At 38.7% G+C, this 20,438-nt stretch overlaps 1 protein-coding gene across 1 annotated transcript; it reads left to right on the top strand.

Moving 5' to 3' along the window:
- Nucleotides 1–7,789: 7,789 nt before the first annotated feature.
- On the top strand, nucleotides 7,790–19,482 carry PDHB (pyruvate dehydrogenase E1 subunit beta). Its single transcript, XM_070936834.1, has 9 exons — nucleotides 7,790–7,939; nucleotides 12,365–12,472; nucleotides 12,572–12,634; nucleotides 12,780–12,815; nucleotides 13,907–14,192; nucleotides 15,566–15,676; nucleotides 17,684–17,775; nucleotides 18,189–18,330; nucleotides 19,107–19,482. Exons 1-9 carry the CDS (start codon nucleotides 7,826–7,828, stop codon nucleotides 19,250–19,252), a joined length of 1,098 nt encoding a protein of 365 aa, XP_070792935.1. The 5' UTR covers nucleotides 7,790–7,825; the 3' UTR covers nucleotides 19,253–19,482.
- Nucleotides 19,483–20,438: the final 956 nt, after the last annotated feature.

Below are 20,438 nucleotides of genomic sequence, written 5' to 3'. Positions count from 1 at the left end.
ATCCGCCTGCGTGTCTGGCTCCTCCCCGGCGCCGCCTTCTCCCCCTCCTCCTCCTCCTCCTCAGACCTAGCCCCTCGGAGCCTTGCTCGCTCCGGCCTGAGGGACGAGTGAAAGGAGGAGCGGGGAAAACTGGCTGGAGAGGCTGGGTAGCGGTGAGCCTCAGAGGCAAGGGTGCCGATTGCGTTTGGCGCCCCGAGTCTTGCAAGGCCTTTGTTGGAGGGAGAGAGAGAGAGAGAGAGAGAGAGTCCCTCCCTGCCTGGGTCCGCCAGTACCGAGCAGCTGGAGCGTATTTTCGACGCTGAGCGTGTTTACTCAAAGGCTTGATGAAATCTGTTACGTAGCAAACTGGTTTATCTCAGGGTAAATGGCCGCATAGCCCGCTGCGGCTAATGCGTTCCAAAAGTACGCGTGGAAAATCTAGTTGTACGATCTATTCTTTCATGCCTTATATATTAGATTTACTATTTTGCCGACCTCTAGTCGTTCTGAGTTATATCTTTCTCTCTCACATGCCTTTTGTAGCAACCACACATCGGGCTGGATTTGCACATGGTTGTCCACAGCATTGTTTCACGCATAGTGAGGCGATCTCTCCGGCCTGCGCTGCAGGAGGATTAAAGACGGCTATTGAAAAATCCAAGCATGAGACCATCATGTAAATTTCATGCAACTCTTTGTTTTGTGAAAGTGATCGCTTATTTGCGTACTGTACGATCACCCATAGAGCAGAATAGGTAGTGGATTTCTTCAAAGTGAAGTCAGGTTGTTGGGTTAATTCTTTTAATCCTTTTTGTAAGTTGCAGCAACTTGTTTAGTTTATGGAAAACATGTCTTACTATTAGAAATCTCAGAGTTCCTGTTATTTCTTTGGCAGCCTAAAGACTTCCTACCAATTTGTCTTACTATTAGAAATCTCAAAGTTCCTGTTATTTCTTTGGCAGCCTAAAGACTTCCTACCAGTTAATTTATTTTCAGCTTTCCAGAAGGCAAGATATTCCCATACGGTTCTTTCATTAAACTATTATCACTCCCCCCCATTTTTCCCCCCAGGATCAGAATCCTGGTTCACCTTCATTTGTGACTCATTTTTCTCCCTGTTGTAGATTTTCCCGTCTATCTTCCATTTGTGCTCGAAAATGCTGAATAGAATATAGAAGTAGCTATAAATACAAATATCTTTAATTACAGAAATTGCAATTAACCAAGTAGCTATGTAAACATTAATATTTTATGTGTGTTTCCCCAAAATGTGACATACACTGGGTGCACAATTATTAGGCAAGTTGTATTTTGGAGGATTAATTTTTATTTATTTCAAAATACATTTCAAAACAACAACAACTGGTGACCAATATAGCCATCCTTTTCAATAACAGTCATAAGCCTTCCATTCATGGAGTCTGTCAGTTTCTTGTTCTGTTGAGGATCAACCTTTTGTTCAGAAGCAACCACAACCTCCCAGTTACTGTTCAGAGAGGTGTACTGTTTTCTTTCACCATAAATCTTCCTTTTAAGAAGACCCCACAAGTTCTCAATAGGGTTTAGGTCAGGTGAGGAAGGGAGCCATGTCATTATTCTTTCATCTTGAAGGCCTTCGGTGGCTAGCCACACAGTGGAGTACTTCAATGCATGCAACGGAGCATAAAAATCATGGTCTTCTTGAAAGATGCAGACTTTTTCCTGTAGCACTGCTTGAAGAAAGTGTCTTCTAAAAACTGGCAGTAAGTTTGGGAGTTGATTTTGAGTCCATCTTCAACCTGAAAAGGTTCAGCTAGCTCATTTTTAATAATACCAGCCCATACCAGTACCCCACCTCCACCTTGCTTGTATCTGAGTTGAAGTGGAGCTGTGTGCCTGTTACTGATCCAGCCAGGGGTCCATCCATCTGGTCCGTCAAGAGTCCCTCTCATCTCATCAGTCCATAAAACCTTTGAAAAATCTGCCTTCAGGTATTTCTTGGCCCAGTCTTGCCTTTTCAACTTAAATGTCTTGTTCAGTGGTGATTGGATTTCAGCCTTCTTTAACTTGGCCATCCCAATATCTTAACAATTTCAAGAGTGCTGCATCCCTCTAAAAGACTTTTTACAATTTTTGACTTTTCAGAGTCAGTTAAAATCTCTTTTTTAGCCCATTTTGCCTGAGGAAAAGAATCTGCCTAATAATTATGCACATCTTGATATAAGGTGTTGATCTCCTTAGGTCACACCCTCATTACACAAATATACATCACCTGATATGCTTATATCCACTAAGCATTCAAGTTTATACAGCTTGGAGATGGGAAATATGCATTAAAATGATATGTCAAAATACTCACTTGCCTACTAATTGTGCACACAGTGTATATTTACTGAGTTGATTGATTAATGTGGCCACCACAAACATGGTGGCAGCTAAGAGGGAATAAAAACAAGAAAAAATATAACTGGGAAGTTATATTTTTCAATTTTTAATTGTTCTAATTGTTTTCAATGGTTCTGTTTTGATTGTTCCTGGTTTATGTTTGGGTGTGCTAGCTGGAGTCCTGTAAATAAGGGACTATAAATTTAATAAATAATAAAACAAAAGGTAAGGAATATAGCAGCCAAGATAAAGCTAAAGAGCATAATCAACATAACCACAACATGGGCTTAACTGCACGGCTCAGGACTTAATATTTTGGCTTTGGCCATTAAGTCAAATCTTATGTTAATATATTAAGGTTTGTGGAACTTTGACTTATTAAACATGTCATTCTAAGAGTGTTTTTTCTGAACCACACATGAATGCATCTATGAGATCATGACATCAAGCTTGCAAACTCAGAAGAGAGTTCTTACTGATATATTGGGTCGTAGGTCAACTTTTGCCTCCCAGAATGCTTCATTCTCGGTTCTTTCATACTCTTAGGATGTACACTTGAACAAGGCTATGATTATTCAGGAAATGTACATGTGTGCACATGTAACTCTATATGTATGAGACCCAATTTAGCATATTATTTCTTGTAATGGCCTCACGGATACAAGTATTTATTTATTTATTCAATTTATATACCGCCCTTCTCCTAGTGGACTCAGGGCGGTGCACAGCCAAAACTAAAATACATAACAATACAAAATTTAAAATTAATTAAAAGAATTATATACTTTGGCCCGAATTAAAACAGTGCGAATTAAAACCCATTAACAAATTAAAACTAAACAATTAATAACCATTAAAAACTTAAAAAGGGGGGCGGGGTTCACGCCAGCCCTGCTTGCTGGAAAAGAAGAGTTTTCAGGGCACGGCGAAAGACCCGAAGATCCGATATCCTTCTTATCTCCGGGGGCAAATCGTTCCAGAGGGCGAGGGCTGCCACAGAGAAGGCCCTCCCCCTGGGGGCGCCAGCCGACATTGCCTGGCCGACGGCACCCTGAGGAGTCCCTCTCTGTGGGAGCGTACTGGTCGGTGGAAGGCTATCGGCGGCAGAAGGCGGTCCCGCAAATACCCAGGTCCTATGCCATGGAGCACTTTAAAGGTGGTAACCAACACCTTGAAGCGCACCCGGAAGACCACTGGAAGCCAATGCAGCTCATGCAGGAGAGGTGTCACATGGGAGCGACCCCTCGCTCCCATAATCTCCCGCGCGGCCGCATTCTGCACCAGTATTCCTGAATTTACAATTGCAAATGAGCTCAAAATTTCTGTTGCTAAACGAGGCATTTATTAAGTGAGTCATGCTCCATTTTATGACTTTTTTTCCCCCATAGTCGTTAAAAAAATACCTGCAGTTAAGTGAATTATGCAGTTAAGCAAATCTGGATTCCCCATTGGCTTTGGTTATTGAAAGCTAGCTGGGAAGTTGCAAATGGCAATCAATGATCTCAGGATACTGCAAGCACCATAAATACATGCTGGTTGCCAAGTGCCAGAATTTTGATCATGTGACTGGGGATGATGTGATGATTGTAAATGCAAAGATCAATTGCAAGTCACTTTTTTCAGCACCATGGTAACTTCAAACATTAAACGAGTGACTGTAAATTGAGGACTATCTGTAATTGTCACAAAAATAAATTTTTGTGGGAATAAGTTTGCCCCCATAATTTTTCTGTGTAATTCAGAAACAAAGAAAGCAATAAGCCAATCAACCAACCAACCAATTTAGTGTGATTTGCTGGTCTAGAAGTTTGGGAATTAACTGAATCCTGACTGTGTGCATTGTGCAGTTGCATGCAAATGTTAGGTGCCATAGGTCACATTCCATTTTTTCATGAAACTCTAAATGAATAGAAGCTATCACAACTTCTACAAGGAAAAGAATTAAATATAACATCTTAATGCAAATCTGAACATGTACTTAACTATTCATGTGCAGCTGTTGACAGATTCAGAATAAGAAAACAAGTCAATATGGTAAGTGCAGAAGTTTGAATGATCTCTCAGTAGTTCTTAACATCTCTCTGGCAGAAATAACAGTTTCCAGATGTTTCCTGCAGCCAATCAAAAGCCTTTCTGTACTAGCTTTGTTTTATTTTTCCATTCTTCGTTGGAGAATTTTAATAGTTCTCTACTGGCATGCACTATGATCCTTTTTGTGTGTGCAAGCATTTTTTAAGTGATGTGAAGGTATGTTTCAGTCTATTCTCTTGCTGAAATATCCAACCTTTTAGTTGGTGGAAATGGCAGTAATCTGTTCGCTTGTAAGGAATCCATAGAATAGGATTCCTTACAAGGAGGATCCAGATTGTGGAGGCAATAAACTGACTTTGTATAAATATACAAAAGTATAAAGGCTATTGCTTAACGTATTGTAAGCCGCCCTGAGTCTCCGGAGAACGGCGGCATATAAATTAAAGCAAAAAAAAAAATAAAAAAAAATAGAGATACTGGTTTCTGAGGAATAGCAAAAGCACACTTTGGGTAAAACTAGTTTATTCTGGTCAAAATAAAACAAAACCTGCACTATCCTAACTATTTCCAGAAAGATACTGGTATAACTAAGGCTAGTATGTTCATCAAGATTTTGCTATCTAGTTTTAAAAAGAGGCATGTGAACATTCTGATTGACTAAACTTGCAATGGACAGCAGATGTCAATATCAATGGACCCATTTTGTAAGAATGTAAGAAGAATAGAAGATGAGATTTATGAATTAAGAAATGAAAAGGAAGTAGGGAGAGAAAGGAAGGAAAGAAGGAAAGGCAGGTCTGTGAACCTAAAAAATTGCAATAAGTTATGAATGCAAGTGGTACAATATTGAGGGGTTGGGTTGTGCAGGGAAACAAAGTAGATTTAATTGTGAACGAAAGGGCTAAAATGTGAGAAAAACTAAATTGCTATAATCTAGATTCTTGTGACTTTATGACAGTAGGAAAGGATCCATAGTTCAGTCATAATAGATTACAATGCTCCAATAAATAATAATAGAAGAACCTGAAATGCGTTTTTGGAAAATAATGCAATATTTTGAACAAATATGCTGCATGGAAAGTATGAATGAAAATGATGATTGAAGATAAGAAAAAAAAGTATATTCTATGTTTTTAAAAAATAGGTCTCTTAATACGTATGCATGGAAAATGAATGAATCTAAAAGCATGATTGTTTTTGATGAAAAACTAAAAATACAATGAAATAAGAGATTCTGGTATAGAAATAGATTTTGAATAGTATAAAAATAGACTGGCAATAAATGGACATGGAATAAAAACTAAAAGAAAATATGGTGAATGCAAAAAGTATGAGTCTATGTGAAAAACAACAGATTCTCAAATTTTGTGGTGCCATTACCCCTTAGATGCTAAATGTGTGTGTGTGATTATTCCACTACCTCCTCTTTGGTATTAATGAATATACCACCAATTAGTTTTGCTTTTGTTAGCCTCCTTAGATTTATGCATTATTAGATATTTATTTATTATTCATATTTCTATGCCGCCCACTTTCCGAGGACTCTGGACGGCTTACACCAAATACAGTATACTAAATAGCATATTGCCCTCAACAATCTGGGTCCTCATTTTACCCACCTCGGAAGGATGGAAGGCTGAGTCAACCTTGAGCCGGTGAGATTTGATCCGCTGATCTGCTGAACTAGCAGTCAGCTGAAGTAGCTGCAGTACTGCACTCTAACCACTACGACTTTGGTGGTTTACAACTACAATGTTTAATCTCCCAATACAATTAATGCAACGTTGCTATAAAGGAAGTATATAGGCTGCTTAGAACAGAGTGAATAAGTATGTTGCTTAGTGTCGCAGAATTGTGTGAAGTTAGACTAACAAGAATTATTTTAAAAAATCTGCTTGGTGCAATGATAAAATGAAAGATGTGGGTTAGGAAAAAACTTGCATATGAGAGACTAATTACATCAAAAATCAAAGACAAATACTGTTTTATGTGCAAAGAAAGAAAGCTGCAACGAATCTAGCTGAAGAGCAAAGAATGATTTATTTGAAAAGAGCCACAGAATATGTATGCAGAGTTAGATGGTGTAAAATGTTACAGAAATGTGCTTTGCATATGGAGTGGCTGTGGGATTTCTTTTAACATGTGCAAAAAATTGCAGCTATAGCTGACAACTGGAAGAAAATTATTGTCGTTTCCATATACAAAAAGAAAGGTAGCAAGAATGAATATACAGAGGAATTAATTTGTTCTATTGCCTGGGAAGATATTTGGCTGGAATCTGATTGAAAGAGTAGATCATTTATTCAAAGTTAATTCTACAGAACCAAGGTAGCAGTGTTTAATCAATTCAGTTGGAACTGAAAGATGGCTTTTGTACCAATTCCCAGCTGCCTTTATCCTGCATATAATGCATTTTCATATACTTGTAACAACTTGCAACAAAGAATGGGCTTCGTTTCCAAAGTATGATTAGCAAGTGTATTCCATCCATTCTACGTTTTCTTTCTTTTTTGCAAAGCAACTGTAAATAAAATGTCTTTTCCAAGGGGAAAAACAAAACAAAATATCCAGATGAGTTCTGATGTGAAGGCTCAGTAATCTTCAATTGGTTTCCATTCTAAATGGGCTTCCATTTATTCTTAGACTCCTACACATCCTTATGCCTTATTATTTTGGATTGAGGAAAGGTATGCAAATCCTCCTTAAATAACTGTTTACATTTTTTTTTTACAGTTTACAGTTGTTTACAGCTTTTTCAACCGTCTTGATCCAGCCTCTTCATTATTAACTGTGAAGCTTTTTCTATCTAAAATCTATTCAAATACATAAAAGCTGCCCTGGAATTGGGTCATAGGGGGATTTTTAAATAGGGGCTCTGAATTGGAAGTATCAGCTGATTCCATTAGGGGAAAAGGTGTTAGACTTTTTTCCATTATCTGGCTGAAAATTTGGGCTCTTTTCTGTGTTGCCCAACCGAGACAGGTTTCATAATAGCACATACACTGCTCAAAAAATAAAGGGAACACAAGCAGAAGACATCCGAGATCTGAATGAATGAAATAGCCTTATTAAATACTTTGAAGTATTTAATAAGGCTATTTCATTCATTCAGATTTCGGATGTCTTCTGCTTGTGTTCCCTTTATTTTTTTGAGCAGTATATATATATATTTTCTCTCATCCAGCCAACTTTCTGCAAACTGCTCGAATTACAGCTGGAAAATATTCTCTTTTGACGTTGGAATCCCAGTGTTCTCAACTGAGGGCGGAAGCGGGGCAAAAAAAAGTACCAGCGAACAGCTACAGGGCAGTTCTCGTTGTTTCAACCTCGCGAGAATCTTTCTCTCGCTGGGTTACTGGGCAACCGTGGAGAGCGAAAGCGGGGTGGGTGGGTGCTTGGGTGGCGCAAGGATTACGTAACAGCCGCGCGCCGGGTGGAGGGCAGCTTCAAGATGGCGGCGGGTCCACTCCGAGGTCTTGTCAGGTGTGTTTGGCGGCTGGAAGCCGGCCGGTTATCGGCACCTCCACAGCGAGGCTTCCGGTCGTCTGGGCCTGCTGCTGTTCAGGTACGGGAGCTCGAGCGAACTGTTAAGGAAAGATTAAAACACCTTTAAAACCCACGGAAGCAAAGGTCAATTCCTCCCCAAATTAAGGGACAGTCGAAAAGATGCTGGTCTGGATGGAGGTGATCTAACTGGGCGTTACTTGCTCGACCTAAAGGGAGAGCAGATGCGAATAGGAGCATTTGCTGTGTTTTAATATTTCAGACAAGGTTAGTTTAGCTTTCTATATTTTTCCACTTTAAATCTGGCATCTAATAACAACCTATTTTGTTACGTTGCAACATTGGAAACGTCCCGGGAGAAGAGAGATAATAACTTCGTGTAATTTCTTCCAAAAATGTTCAACCAAAATCAGCTGAAATGGAGGCTGCCACCAAAAGTGATTAACATGAATTTTAACCCTCCAGTTTAGAAAGAATATAATTAATAGAAAACACCTGTAAGGAATGAGTATTTGGCTCCCAAAACGCTAATATAGGCTGGTTCTTGATTAACAAACATTTGTTCAGCGACTGCTAGAACGTATGAGGGGCACTGATTGTACATACCGGTACTTGCAATTTGTGGCTGTTGCTTGTTGTCTCGCTTGAGTTAGGACATTGCAGCATTCCATGTCATAGAAATAGAATAGGAATAAGAATAGAAATAACTTTATTTTCACTTAGAATGTACACTAATCGGCATGCATTAAAATGAAATTTTGTTGCATACAGTTCTCAAAGGGTCACCATCTCCAATATACATTACATAACCATGACAAAATAAATGAATACGAAATTATGCATATACCCACATATATAACACATTCCATGTCATTGAACATTATTTGTAATTTTTGTGGCCGGCTTTCTATAAGCAATGAGGGAGCTGGCAGGAAGTTGCAAATCATGACCATGTGACATAGGATTCACTTAACAGCAATTGGGACTGAAATTCCTGCTGCTAAGTGGTATGTCCCTGTGATGTACTGTGTTGCTTAGTGACAGAAATTCCAGTCCCAATTGCCGTTATTAACCAAGGACTACCTGTACAACCAATCTAACCATCTAGTTTAGAAAGATTATACTGTAATTAAAATAACAGTTTTAAGGAAGTGTACCAAATAGGAATAGTTGTTTATTGTATGTATTATGGATAAATGTCCAGGGGATGCTAGTGACTTTCCAGTTGTGTTTTGGGATGTGTGAAAGCATATATACTTTTGTATGCAGACAATCATGTTAATGGCCAAGAACCAGAATAACTTGCAGCAAAGTTTAGATTGTGTGATACTACAAGGAAAGCGGACATGGCAGTTAATATGGAAAAGAGGTATGTAGTTGTGCTTGACTGGAAAAAAATGGAGTAAATGATTATAAGTGAATAGAGAGAAATTAAAGCAAGGTATGCATCTTATTAGAATATTCAGTGAAGAAAAAGGTTGGTGACATTGCAAGATGTGCAAATAAAGATAGAGATGCTACAATAATTCACAAAAGTTATAGAAACTATTTCAGTTTTAGCAGACCAAAGACATGACCATGAATTTCCTATTTTCTAAACATTTATCAATACCTTCAGAAAGGATCTAGTTATGTGGCTAATGCCTCTAGGTAAACGAGTTATATCCATCAAAATGAAGGAACTAAAGTTATTACTTGTCCCTGAGATTTTGATCAGCTAGCATTCTGTTGGAAATATTTTCTGCACTAATAAAGGAAAATATTTGTAACTCACAGTTGACATGAGGGATCCTTGGTGTTCTCTGAGCTTGCTTATTTTCTTGCAAACATTTCATTACCCAAACTAGGTAACAATAGTGCTAGTAAGGCAGGAGTATCAAACTCAAGACCTGTGGGCCGCCCTGGAAACAGCAAAGGACCAACCTGCGATGCCTCTGCCAGCAAAAACAGAGCTCCGTTTTCACTGGCAGAGGATTGCAGGACGCCGTCGTAGCTGAAAACGGAGCTCGCGAGGGCCGTAGGCGGACTTCCCAAACTCTGTTTTCACTGACAGAGGGTTACAGGAGGCCGTTGCAGCCTAAAATGGAGCTTGGGAGCCCGTTTTTGCTGGGAGAGCACTTGGGCCACCACAGACGCTCCTGATATGAGTGATGTCGAGTTGACATCACTTATATCACACACACACCCAAGGTCAAACACAATCTTGATGTAGTCCTCAATGAAAGCGAGTTTCATACCCTGGTAGTGAGGGGAGCCATTTGCTGTTAGTTTATATTCTAGTGGCTTGCCTGTCAGTGTTGGTGGGAGTGCTTTTAGAAATTCTTTGGTTGGGCTATTTGCTGTTAGCTTCTTTGGCAGTTTGATTGGAGTATTGTATACCTGATTGTTGTCTGATGTTATCCTTGAATTTAATCTGTGCTGATCTGGGTGCTGATTACTGGTGAAGAGGTGCTTGGGTCTTTTTATTCCTTTTTGGGCAGGGTGATAGTCTCTTTTGCATAGTCTATAGATGTTAATATCTTTTTTAAAAAGGTTTTTTTATTGATTTTACAACAACACAACAACACAACACAACATATAGAACACCAACACATAATATGTATTTCTTTTTACATATCAATTTCGTTCCTCTTACTTTCTATTTTATACATTCCCCATTTTTCCCTTCCTTTATTATCATTATCTTTATTGTCCCTTTATATCTAATTTTATTCATTTACAATATTTTACACATTTGTCACATTCTCCTCTCCATCATTTATTCACATTTACTTTCCCTAATCTTGAACCAATCGTACCACTTATTCCATACTTAATATTATTCTGTATCTTCCTTTTCTTTTATTTCTTTCGTTAATTTGTCCATCTCTGCACAGTCCACAATTTTCTTAATTATTTCTTCCTTTGTTGGTACATTTTCGTTTTTCCAGGACTGTGCGTAGACTATCCTTGCAGCTGTAATTATATGCAAAATCAAATATCGGATTTCTTTTCTGTAGGTTCTGTTTAATATCCCTAGTAAAAAGGTCTGGTTTGAAGTCCACATTGTGGCCAATTATCTCTTCTGTCCAATTTTAGCTCAATATTTTTTCACCTTAGGACATGTCCACCAGAGATGGTAATATGTTCCGGGGACTTTTTTGCATTTCCAACAATTTGGAGAATTATTAGGAAACATTTTAGCGAGCCATACATATAGTTAATATCTATGTGTCTAATGATGGCTGACTTGTTAGAAATTCCCTGGCATTTTTGGACTTGGCTTGGTCAAGGATGGTCACATTTTCCCAATGGAAACTGTGGTTAAATCTGTCTCTATTTTGTGAAATTAAAGAATTTCCATCATATCTTCTGACTGCTAGTTGGTATTTGTGGATGGATTCTGTCAGTCTTCTGCCTGTTTGTCCTACATAGTGGTTGTTGCAGTCCTTACATTATATGTTGTAGATGACTCCTGTTTTTTTCTTCTGGGGTTGTTGGGTCTTTTTCTCTGTTTAGGATGTTTTGAAGGGCTTTAGTTTATTAAAGAAACTGCCAAAGAAGCCAACAGCAAACAGCCCAACCAAATAATCTCTTAGACCATCCCTACCAACACTAACAGGCAAGCCATTAGAATATAAACTGACAGCAAGCTGCACTCCTTACTACCGTGTTTCCCAGAAAATAAGACCCTGTCTTATATTTTTTTGAACCCTGAAATAAGCGCTTGGCCTTATATCTCAAAAGCCTGATTGGGTTTATTATCAGGGGATGTCTTATTTTGGTGGAAACTGGATAGCACTGATGATGTTATCTAGTTTGGGTAATAAAATGTCTGCAAGAAAACAAGCTCAGAGAGCACCAAAGACCCCTCATATTTTCTGCAACATGGTGGTTTAGTGAGAGGTGGCTATCCAATTGCAAATGTGCTTGGAAGGAACCTATTATTTATATCAGTTCAATCTATCTTTAAACCTAGAGGTTACATGGAAATAGCCTTGGTTAGAAATGCTAGCATAATGGCCATTGAGTAAAATGAGTTTGCTTAACAACTGCTGCAATTTTATGGTAGTAAAATCGGGCAATCATGTGGTGCCCTGCTTAATGACCACCATAACTTGCAACCATAATTTCGGGCTCAAGTAAGTTGAGGAGTAGTACAGAATAATTCAGAAAGTTCTATAATAGTCACACAATCTTTTCCCCTTGTAAGTGCCAATGTAGGAAAATTGTATTTCTTGAGCATGGGCACCATTCATTTTCCCCTGTACAGAACTATGACAGATATCCTTCACCTGTTCAGTACATTCTTCTCCAGGGCGGAGGATAGCCTGTCCTTTCTAATCCTTCGATAGGAGGTCAGATTGGCGTAAAATACTTGCTCTCAACTGTCGAAATTGTAATCCAAATTCCAGTTAAAATATTGCAGTCTTCCTTCCTCTCTTGGGACAGTAACTACTAGAAGTAACCATTTGTGGATTTTGACTTAGATATCTTATCATCACAGATCACTGTCCGTGATGCTTTAAACCAGGCCTTAGATGAGGAGATAGAGAGGGATGAGAAAGTTTTCTTGCTCGGAGAAGAAGTCGCGCAGTATGATGGTGCATACAAGGTAAGATATCTACTAAGGCATTCTAGTATAATTATTAGTATAATTATTTAGAAGGATATTGTTTTAGCAGCAATTTGACCTCCTTTTTCAAATCTACAGATTAGCAGAGGACTTTGGAAGAAATATGGAGATAAAAGGATAATAGATACTCCTATATCAGAGGTATGAATTCAGAAAATACCTTTAATCTTTTTATTTTAGCTTTAAACAAATTGGCTTATGTGAGATCATTGGTGTCTAAATCTTATTTCATAAAGTGATGGTTTATGTTTGTGAATTCTTTAATTTGCTTGTTTTCCTTCCCTAGATGGGATTTACTGGAATTGCTGTTGGTGCTGCCATGGTATGTAGCTCCCATATGTTAGACTGTGCAGAAATGAACAGATTGACACTAAGAATAAAAGATAAAGAGGAATCGGTGTATTTCAAGACATGGGAAAGATTCTACGTATGGATAGAAATGAAATATGAATAAAAGTTGATAAATAAATGATATAGATAATAGAAAGTTAAACGAGGGATAAGATAAAAAAGAAATAGAAACTCAGATGACACCAGAGTAAATGGAAAAGGGAGACGGGGGGGGGGGAGAAAAATATTATAAATATAAATATACAATTATGAAATGATGGATTGGGTAAAATGGGAAAGAAATTGAAAAAGTATATACTATTAGAAAATTGGAGTTGTTCGGATACCAAATAAGGGAAATATTGCACAACAAAGGAGAAAGAAAGGAAAGAGGAGAGGGAGAGAGGAGGAGAGGGAGAAAGAGGAATGGAAGAAAGGGGAAGGAAAGGAAGAAAGGATAGGGGACAAGAGTAGGAGAGAAGGTGAGAAAGGGGGAAAAGGGGAGGAGTGGGGGAGAAGAAGGGGATGTAGGGAAGAGGAGAGGAAAGGGGAGAAAGTAGAAGAGAGGAGGGAGGGAGGGGAAAGAAAGAAGAAGGAAAAGAAGGTTTGTTGTGAAAAAAGGGAAAAGAGGGTAGAAGAGCAACCCCAAATGTAATTAAAATGTCTTATTTTTATGCTTTCATTAAGAAAATATATATATATATATATACACACATACATATATATATATATATATATATATGAGATCAATTATGGATAAGAGAATGTACATTTACAATATGTGTATAAGAAATAAAAATAAACTTTTTTAAAAAAAATGTTATAAAGGAAAGTATTTTAAGTAGCTGTGAAGACATCTTAGTTTTTGTTTATGCATCCACCCACTTGATTCATTAAAAGAAACAAGATTTTTTTAAAAACTGTTCTTTTAAAAGAACAGGCAAGACACTTTTGTATTCAAAGGGCTGACAGTTCCAGTTAGATATAGGAAATGAATAGAGGAAGATATGGAAGACAGATTACGCAGCAATAGACTGTGTGAGTTTGTATCTTAATATTAATCCAGTTGGTTTGTTTTACCAGGCTGGTTTGCGACCCGTTTGTGAATTCATGACCTTCAATTTCTCCATGCAAGCTATTGATCAGATTATAAACTCGGCCGCCAAAACCTACTATATGTCTTCTGGGTTGGTAACCGTCCCTATTGTCTTCAGGGGTCCCAATGGTGCCTCAGCAGGAGTAGGAGCCCAGCATTCACAGTGTTTTGCAGCCTGGTATGGGCATTGCCCTGGACTGAAAGTAGTTAGCCCCTGGAGTGCAGAGGATGCAAGAGGTCTCCTTAAAGCATCAATCAGGGATGATAACCCAGGTAAACAAATCCCCAAAATTGCTATGTAATACGAATGCACTGCTGCCTTATATTTTATCTGCATCAAACGTTTTCTGTTATTTTCTTATGAAATCTAAAATACAGTCCTTGTTTAGCAACCACAGTTGGGACCAGTAACGTGACTGTTAAGTAAAGCAGTCACTAAGGGAAACCACAACTGTCCTGTCAGTCTTACTTCAGCTTTCCTTTGCTTTACAGCCCTGCAAAGGTTGTAAATTTAAGGGTTGGTTGCATTTTTTCATCATGGTCATGACTGTGAACAGTCACTAAGCAAGTCAGTTTCTAAATAAGGACTGTCTGTATGAATGGCTGAATTTATATTAGAAAGCTTCCACCTCTGTATTAAAAATCACAACATCTCATAACCAGGATGCAACAAGCTGGGGGAGCCCAAGGTAATTTTCGCAATAGCAACCTATTTTCCAGGAAGTTTGTTTTGGGCTATCATATCCTTTGGTGAAAGCTTTCAAATCCAGGTGGTTTATGATTGTGCGGGCCTAAACTAATGTACTGTCCAATTAGAGCATTTTTTCTTATTATACAGTTAGAATTTCGATGATTGGAGGATGGTTGGAAGAGACCTGATGGTTTTCATAGGCAAACTTTTATGAGTAGAGGGATGACATATCAGGAAACAACCCACCCACCCACCCACCCACCCACACACACACCAAAAAAAAAGTCAGTGTATATACCCTTATTAAAGAAGCCATTTCAGGAGAGTTGCTATTAACTCTTTGATTTTGGATTTAAGCAAACATTGTCTGAAAATTTCAGGAGTATTCTGTTCTCCCGAAGGGTTAATAACCTGTAAAACTGTGTGCTTGGATTTTTTTGCATTAACATTAACATTTCATATGCTGTGCAGAATTAATTCACATAGGTTTAGTTGAAAAAGTAGCAATGTTTACTTGGCTATTTTAAAACTAAAACTAAAAATCTAATTTGAATTAAATAACCAAGTTTCACTTGTGATATAAAATGTAAGGGGTGCTTCATGGTAGAGAGGCATAGATCAATTATTTCAGGCTTGAAATATTTAACATTAGAGCTTCTAATACACTCCTGATTCCCATTTGAACTATTCCTGATATTAGATATTAAAGGCATCCCCAGAATTTTGCTTTGCATGAATGCACACGCACTGCAGAATTTTGACTTTTGGAACTAACATGAATTCTTGGCCCTTACGTTTCATCAGATATTTCTTTGTACTTTAGGTTTCACTCCAAGATATCAAGCTGGTAACGTGCAGGCCTCTATTCTGTCTTAAGAGTCTTTCATTGTAAAAGTAATCTGTGATGAGCACAAGAATTTCTGATTAAAGCACATTTCTTTTTTATTTCTCATAGTTGTCATGTTGGAAAATGAGTTAATGTATGGTGTGTCCTTTGAGTTGTCTGAGGAAGTACTTTCAAAAGATTTCGTTGTTCCTATTGGAAAGGCCAAGATAGAAAAGCAAGGTAAACGAGCATACTATTTGCATTTAGCCTTCCCAAGTTCGCTGGGTGCTCTAGAGTGTTTAAACAATTTGCTCTATTCTGCAAGTACTTTTTTAAAGAGATAGTCTGAAGTAGTTAATCAGCCAGGTTCTCTTTTTTTCTTTCTTTTTTTTAATGGCTTCCTTGCATTGTCAAACTTACTTAATTTATATGCTGCCTGGCTCTCAAAGCAAAAAGAAGATAGACTGCAGAGTTACTAAACTCAGATAGAAACAGAGAAAAAGAAATGGGGGCTTCAAAGGCCGGGGGTAAAAAATAGAACAAACTGAGTTTGTAAGCTTCCAGAATTTATCCTACCCCTAATGGTCACCCATTATTTCAAGCCTTAAAACATACATTATTCCTTTTAGAAGTATGTTTACAAACTCAATGAGAATGGAAACAATCCAAAACCTTGGGCACTCACTGATTTTGATTTTTGAGAGGTAGCTTTTTAGTGTGCATGATTAATCCCTACAGTTGCTAGCTTTGTCTGGTGTATACACTCCTATATTGTTAAGTATGCTCCCCATCAGGGTGGATTTGATTTAAATCGAGTCGATTTAAGGCATGAATTAAATCATGATTTAAATCACTAGTAAAAAGACTTGATTTAAATCAACTCAAGAGCAACTGTCATCTCTGCTACTCCTTTGACCCACTGTTGACTCACCGATAGTCCCAGTGTTGCAGAATATACAGCCTTGTGCTACATAACTAAGCTCCATTTCATGCTGAATAAACTAAATTATTTATGTATCTTAAATAGAAAACTATCTTACGATAGATTTTTACCCCAAAAGTTTTTTATTAAAATAAATTCAATAAAAATAAAAAAATCTGATTTAAATAAAAAAAATCCGATTTAAATCAAAAAAATCATTGATTTTTATCCACCCTGCTCCCCATTAGTCCATCATGTTTTTTTAATTTGGTGATAGAAGTATACGTAAACATTCATTGATCTTTTTAAAATTGATTTCCCCCTTTTCATTTCTAGATGGTTCTAAAATATTCACACATATAGAAAATCTAATTTGGAGGAGTTTCAACTCCTATGTTTGACAGTACCAGTAATCCTCAGGTTACGTCCATTCATAACCAAGGTTACAGTGGTGCTGAAGAAGGGGGACTTACGACTGATCCTCAACATGTAGCTGTTGCAGCACCCCTGCAGTCATAGGATCACCATTTGCAACCTTTACTGCCAGCTTCTCTTAAAGCAGTCAGTGGGGAAACCAGCAGGTCGCATGCTGCTCTCACTCCTACTGCTTTTTTTACCTCGCTGTAGCATCCACTCAAAGTGCCTGGCCACCTGCCCATATCTTACAACCATCAGCCCACTTGCCTGGATTCCCACTGCTTCCTCTATCATAATCTTGTGAAATCCTCACTTAATGGTTCAAAGTTCCCTGATTATGAGGGCAACCAGGATTGCCATTGCTAAGCCATCTCGGTCCCAGTTGCTGTTGTAACCTTAAGACTACCTTATAATTACAACACTCATACTGTTCCTATAGTGTTTTGATAATATTAGGTATGTTTTTTAACAGTAAAACCAGGGGTGAAATCCAGCAGGTTCTGACAGGTTCTGGAGAACCGGTAGCAGAAATTTTGAGTAGTTTGGAGAACCGGTAGTGGAAATTTTGAGTAGTTTGGAGAACTGGCAAATGCTACCTCTGGCTGGCCCAGAGTGGGGTGGGAATTTTGCAATATCCTTCCCCCAGGAGTGGGGAGGGAATGGGGATTTTGCAGTATCCTTCCCCTGCCACACCCACCAAGCCACGCCCACAGAACCAGTAGTAAAAAAAATTGGATTTCACCACTGAGTAAAACATTTTACATTTTGAGGTAATAAATTCAACTTCAGTTAAAGGGTTTAAAAGTTGACATGATAGTGACTATTGGATAATCCTTCTTTAAAAAATTTGCATTTAAAACGGATCCCTGCCCACGTTACAACTCTTAATCACCAATTTTGTGTTTCAGGAACCCATATAACCTTAGCGGCTCACTCAAGATCTGTTGGCCATTGCCTCGAAGCAGCTGCTGTCCTTGCCAAAGATGGAGTGGAATGCGAGGTACAAATTATTTTGTTTGGATACAATTCACAAAAAATATATCTTCAAAACTTGTTTCCTACCTTTAAAAGGTGTTAAGAGTTCTGCTGGTTCCTTGGCTGTGCCTACTTCCCCAAGCAACAGAAGCAGCCTTGGAGACCAGCTTTGATGAAAATCTCAGTTACCCATCATTCACGTATTTGCATATAACATATTAACAACTAGACAAGGTAGATACTTAAAAGGAGAAGTTATCTACCATTGCTGAATGATTTCCAAGATTTTCCAAAGTAAAAAAAAAGGGGGATCTTCAGTGGTACACAAGTGTGGAACATTGCCATTCTGTGAATTTTCTCTATTAGTTACAATCGTCATTTATTTTCCAGATTACAGTGGGACTGACAACTGGTCAATTTCTTAAATCTTTCTCATAGGTTATCAACCTTCGTAGTATTCGGCCATTGGATATTGAAACCATCGAAACTAGCATCATGAAGACTAATAATCTTGTAACAGTAGAAGGTGGCTGGCCCCAGTTTGGGGTGGGAGCTGAAATCTGTGCCAGAATTATGGAAGGTATTTGAAGACTCATGCTTACAGTGGTTGTTCTTAACATCAGGACTCTGGTGCTCTCTTCTTTGAAGCTTTCAATGAAAGTTGGAATGCCCTCATTCTTCATTAGAGTGAGTTTCTCTTTAGACTGCAAAGGCCATCTATCTAATCTGCAAGAGCAGTCTTTCAATGAAGGTCAAGTATATGCACCCATATAATAAAGAGAGTCAGGTCTAGTGGTTAAGCACCAGGCCCAGGAGACTTAGTTCTAGTTCGGCCTTAGGTTGAAAGTTGGCTGGGTGACTTTAGGCCAGTGACTGGGAGACTTGTGTGTTCTAGTCCCATTTAGGTATGAGATCCGGCTGGGTGCCTTTGAACCAATCACTCATTCTCAGCCCAATTCACCTCACAGGGTGGTGGTGGTGGGGAAAAGAGGAGGAAGGAGTGTTAGGTACGTTTGCTACCTTGAATTATTTATAAAAATAATAACAGAGGGATAAAGTAAAATCTAAATGGATAATAGAACCTTCAAACTTACAAACCCCTATTTGACATATCCTCAACCTAAATAAAATATATGACTTTAGGTGTCCCCCCCCCCCATGAACTCTGTGCTAGTGGCCCCAGTACCTCTTTCTATCCTCTTGTTTTCTGAGAGAGATGAGAGCTTAAATTTGGGGATGCAGATTTTTGGTTCTATAAACTTTCATAAGCAGTTTTTTAGACATACTAGGCAGCTGGCTGAAAATATCCAGCTTAAACTCGGAAGGATGAATGTCAATCCATTCTTCTGATTTCAGGTCCTGCTTTCAACCATCTGGATGCACCTGTGGTTCGTGTCACAGGTGCCGATGTGCCAATGCCTTATGCAAAGATCTTAGAGGAAAACTGCATACCTCAAGTAAAGGACATAATAGTTGCTGTGAAAAAGACGCTCAATATCTAGATCGTGTGTGAAAATTCTGTTCTTTGAGAATTTATCTTTTAAAAAAATATTATTTATGGAGCATACTGCAAGCCACTGTATCCAGAGCTGCACTTTATATTGCACGTGGATTGGAATAAGGCATTACAAAAGGAATAATAGAAACCATGTTTGTTACCGACCATGTTGTCTCTCTCTCTCTCTCTCTCTCTCTCTCTCTCTCTCTCTCTCTCTCTCTCTCTCTCTCTCTCTCTCAAGAAGCCAGTGCAAAGGGAGATGAGTTATTAAGGAACGTTCATTATATGATAAAATGTCTTGTTATTGCCTACAAGATAAGGTTTGCTTCTGATGAGCAGCCTATTATATCAAGAATCAGCTTGTGCTTATTTTGTAACTTATGTAGCTTGTAATAAAGGTATTAACTAAATTGTGTTGGTGTTGTATCTCTTCCTTTCTCCCTTTATATCACAAAGAGCACAATCATGCCCCCTGCTATTCTTTCCTCTAAGCCAGAGTTCCTTGCTTTGCAGACCAGCCAGGAGGGCGGAGGGGGAAGAGGGGATGGTTTTGCATGTGAGCGCAACTCCAGTTGTGCAAGCAATGTGCATGTGCGCCTGCACGCAATTGGCACATGCATGAATGTACCGTGTTTCCCCGAAAATAAGACCCCATATCTTATATTTTTTTTGAACCCCAAAATAAGCGTTTGGCCTTATTTTTGGGGAGGTCTTATTTTGGGGCACATGGAGCAAGACGGGGCTCCTCTTGCTGTCTTACCCAATTTCCATCTCTTGTCTCCCTAACCCTAACCAGAGGAAATGGCGGGGACCTGCTGTACATGCATTTAAATATTTTCGGGGAGCGCTTATTTTCGGGGTGGACTTATTTTAGCGCATATGCTCAAAAGCCCAATTGGGCTTATTATCCGGGGAAGTCTTATTTGGGGGGAAACACTGTACATGCGCTCACCCACTGCTCACGTAAGTAGGGATCCGTGTGCGTGCTTGCCCGTTTCCATGATCCGGTTGCAAACACCTCATGGCCCACTAGTGGGCCACAGCACAGAGGCTGGGGATTCCTGCTGTAACCCACTGATGGTGAACCGTTTGGGCTGGCATGTCAAAAATTTGGAAAATGCCTAACTTGACTTTTCTGGTGTGTCTCGCACACACCTCCCCAAACAAAAGAGAAACAATTCTCTTCCTCC

Source organism: Pituophis catenifer, unplaced genomic scaffold (assembly GCF_029215685.1).
Source record: "Pituophis catenifer annectens isolate HBS135680 unplaced genomic scaffold, rPitCat1.0.hap2 SCAF_2, whole genome shotgun sequence".
Taxonomy (NCBI): Eukaryota; Metazoa; Chordata; class Lepidosauria; order Squamata; family Colubridae; genus Pituophis; species Pituophis catenifer.
This window is presented reverse-complemented; position numbering and strand designations above follow the sequence as displayed.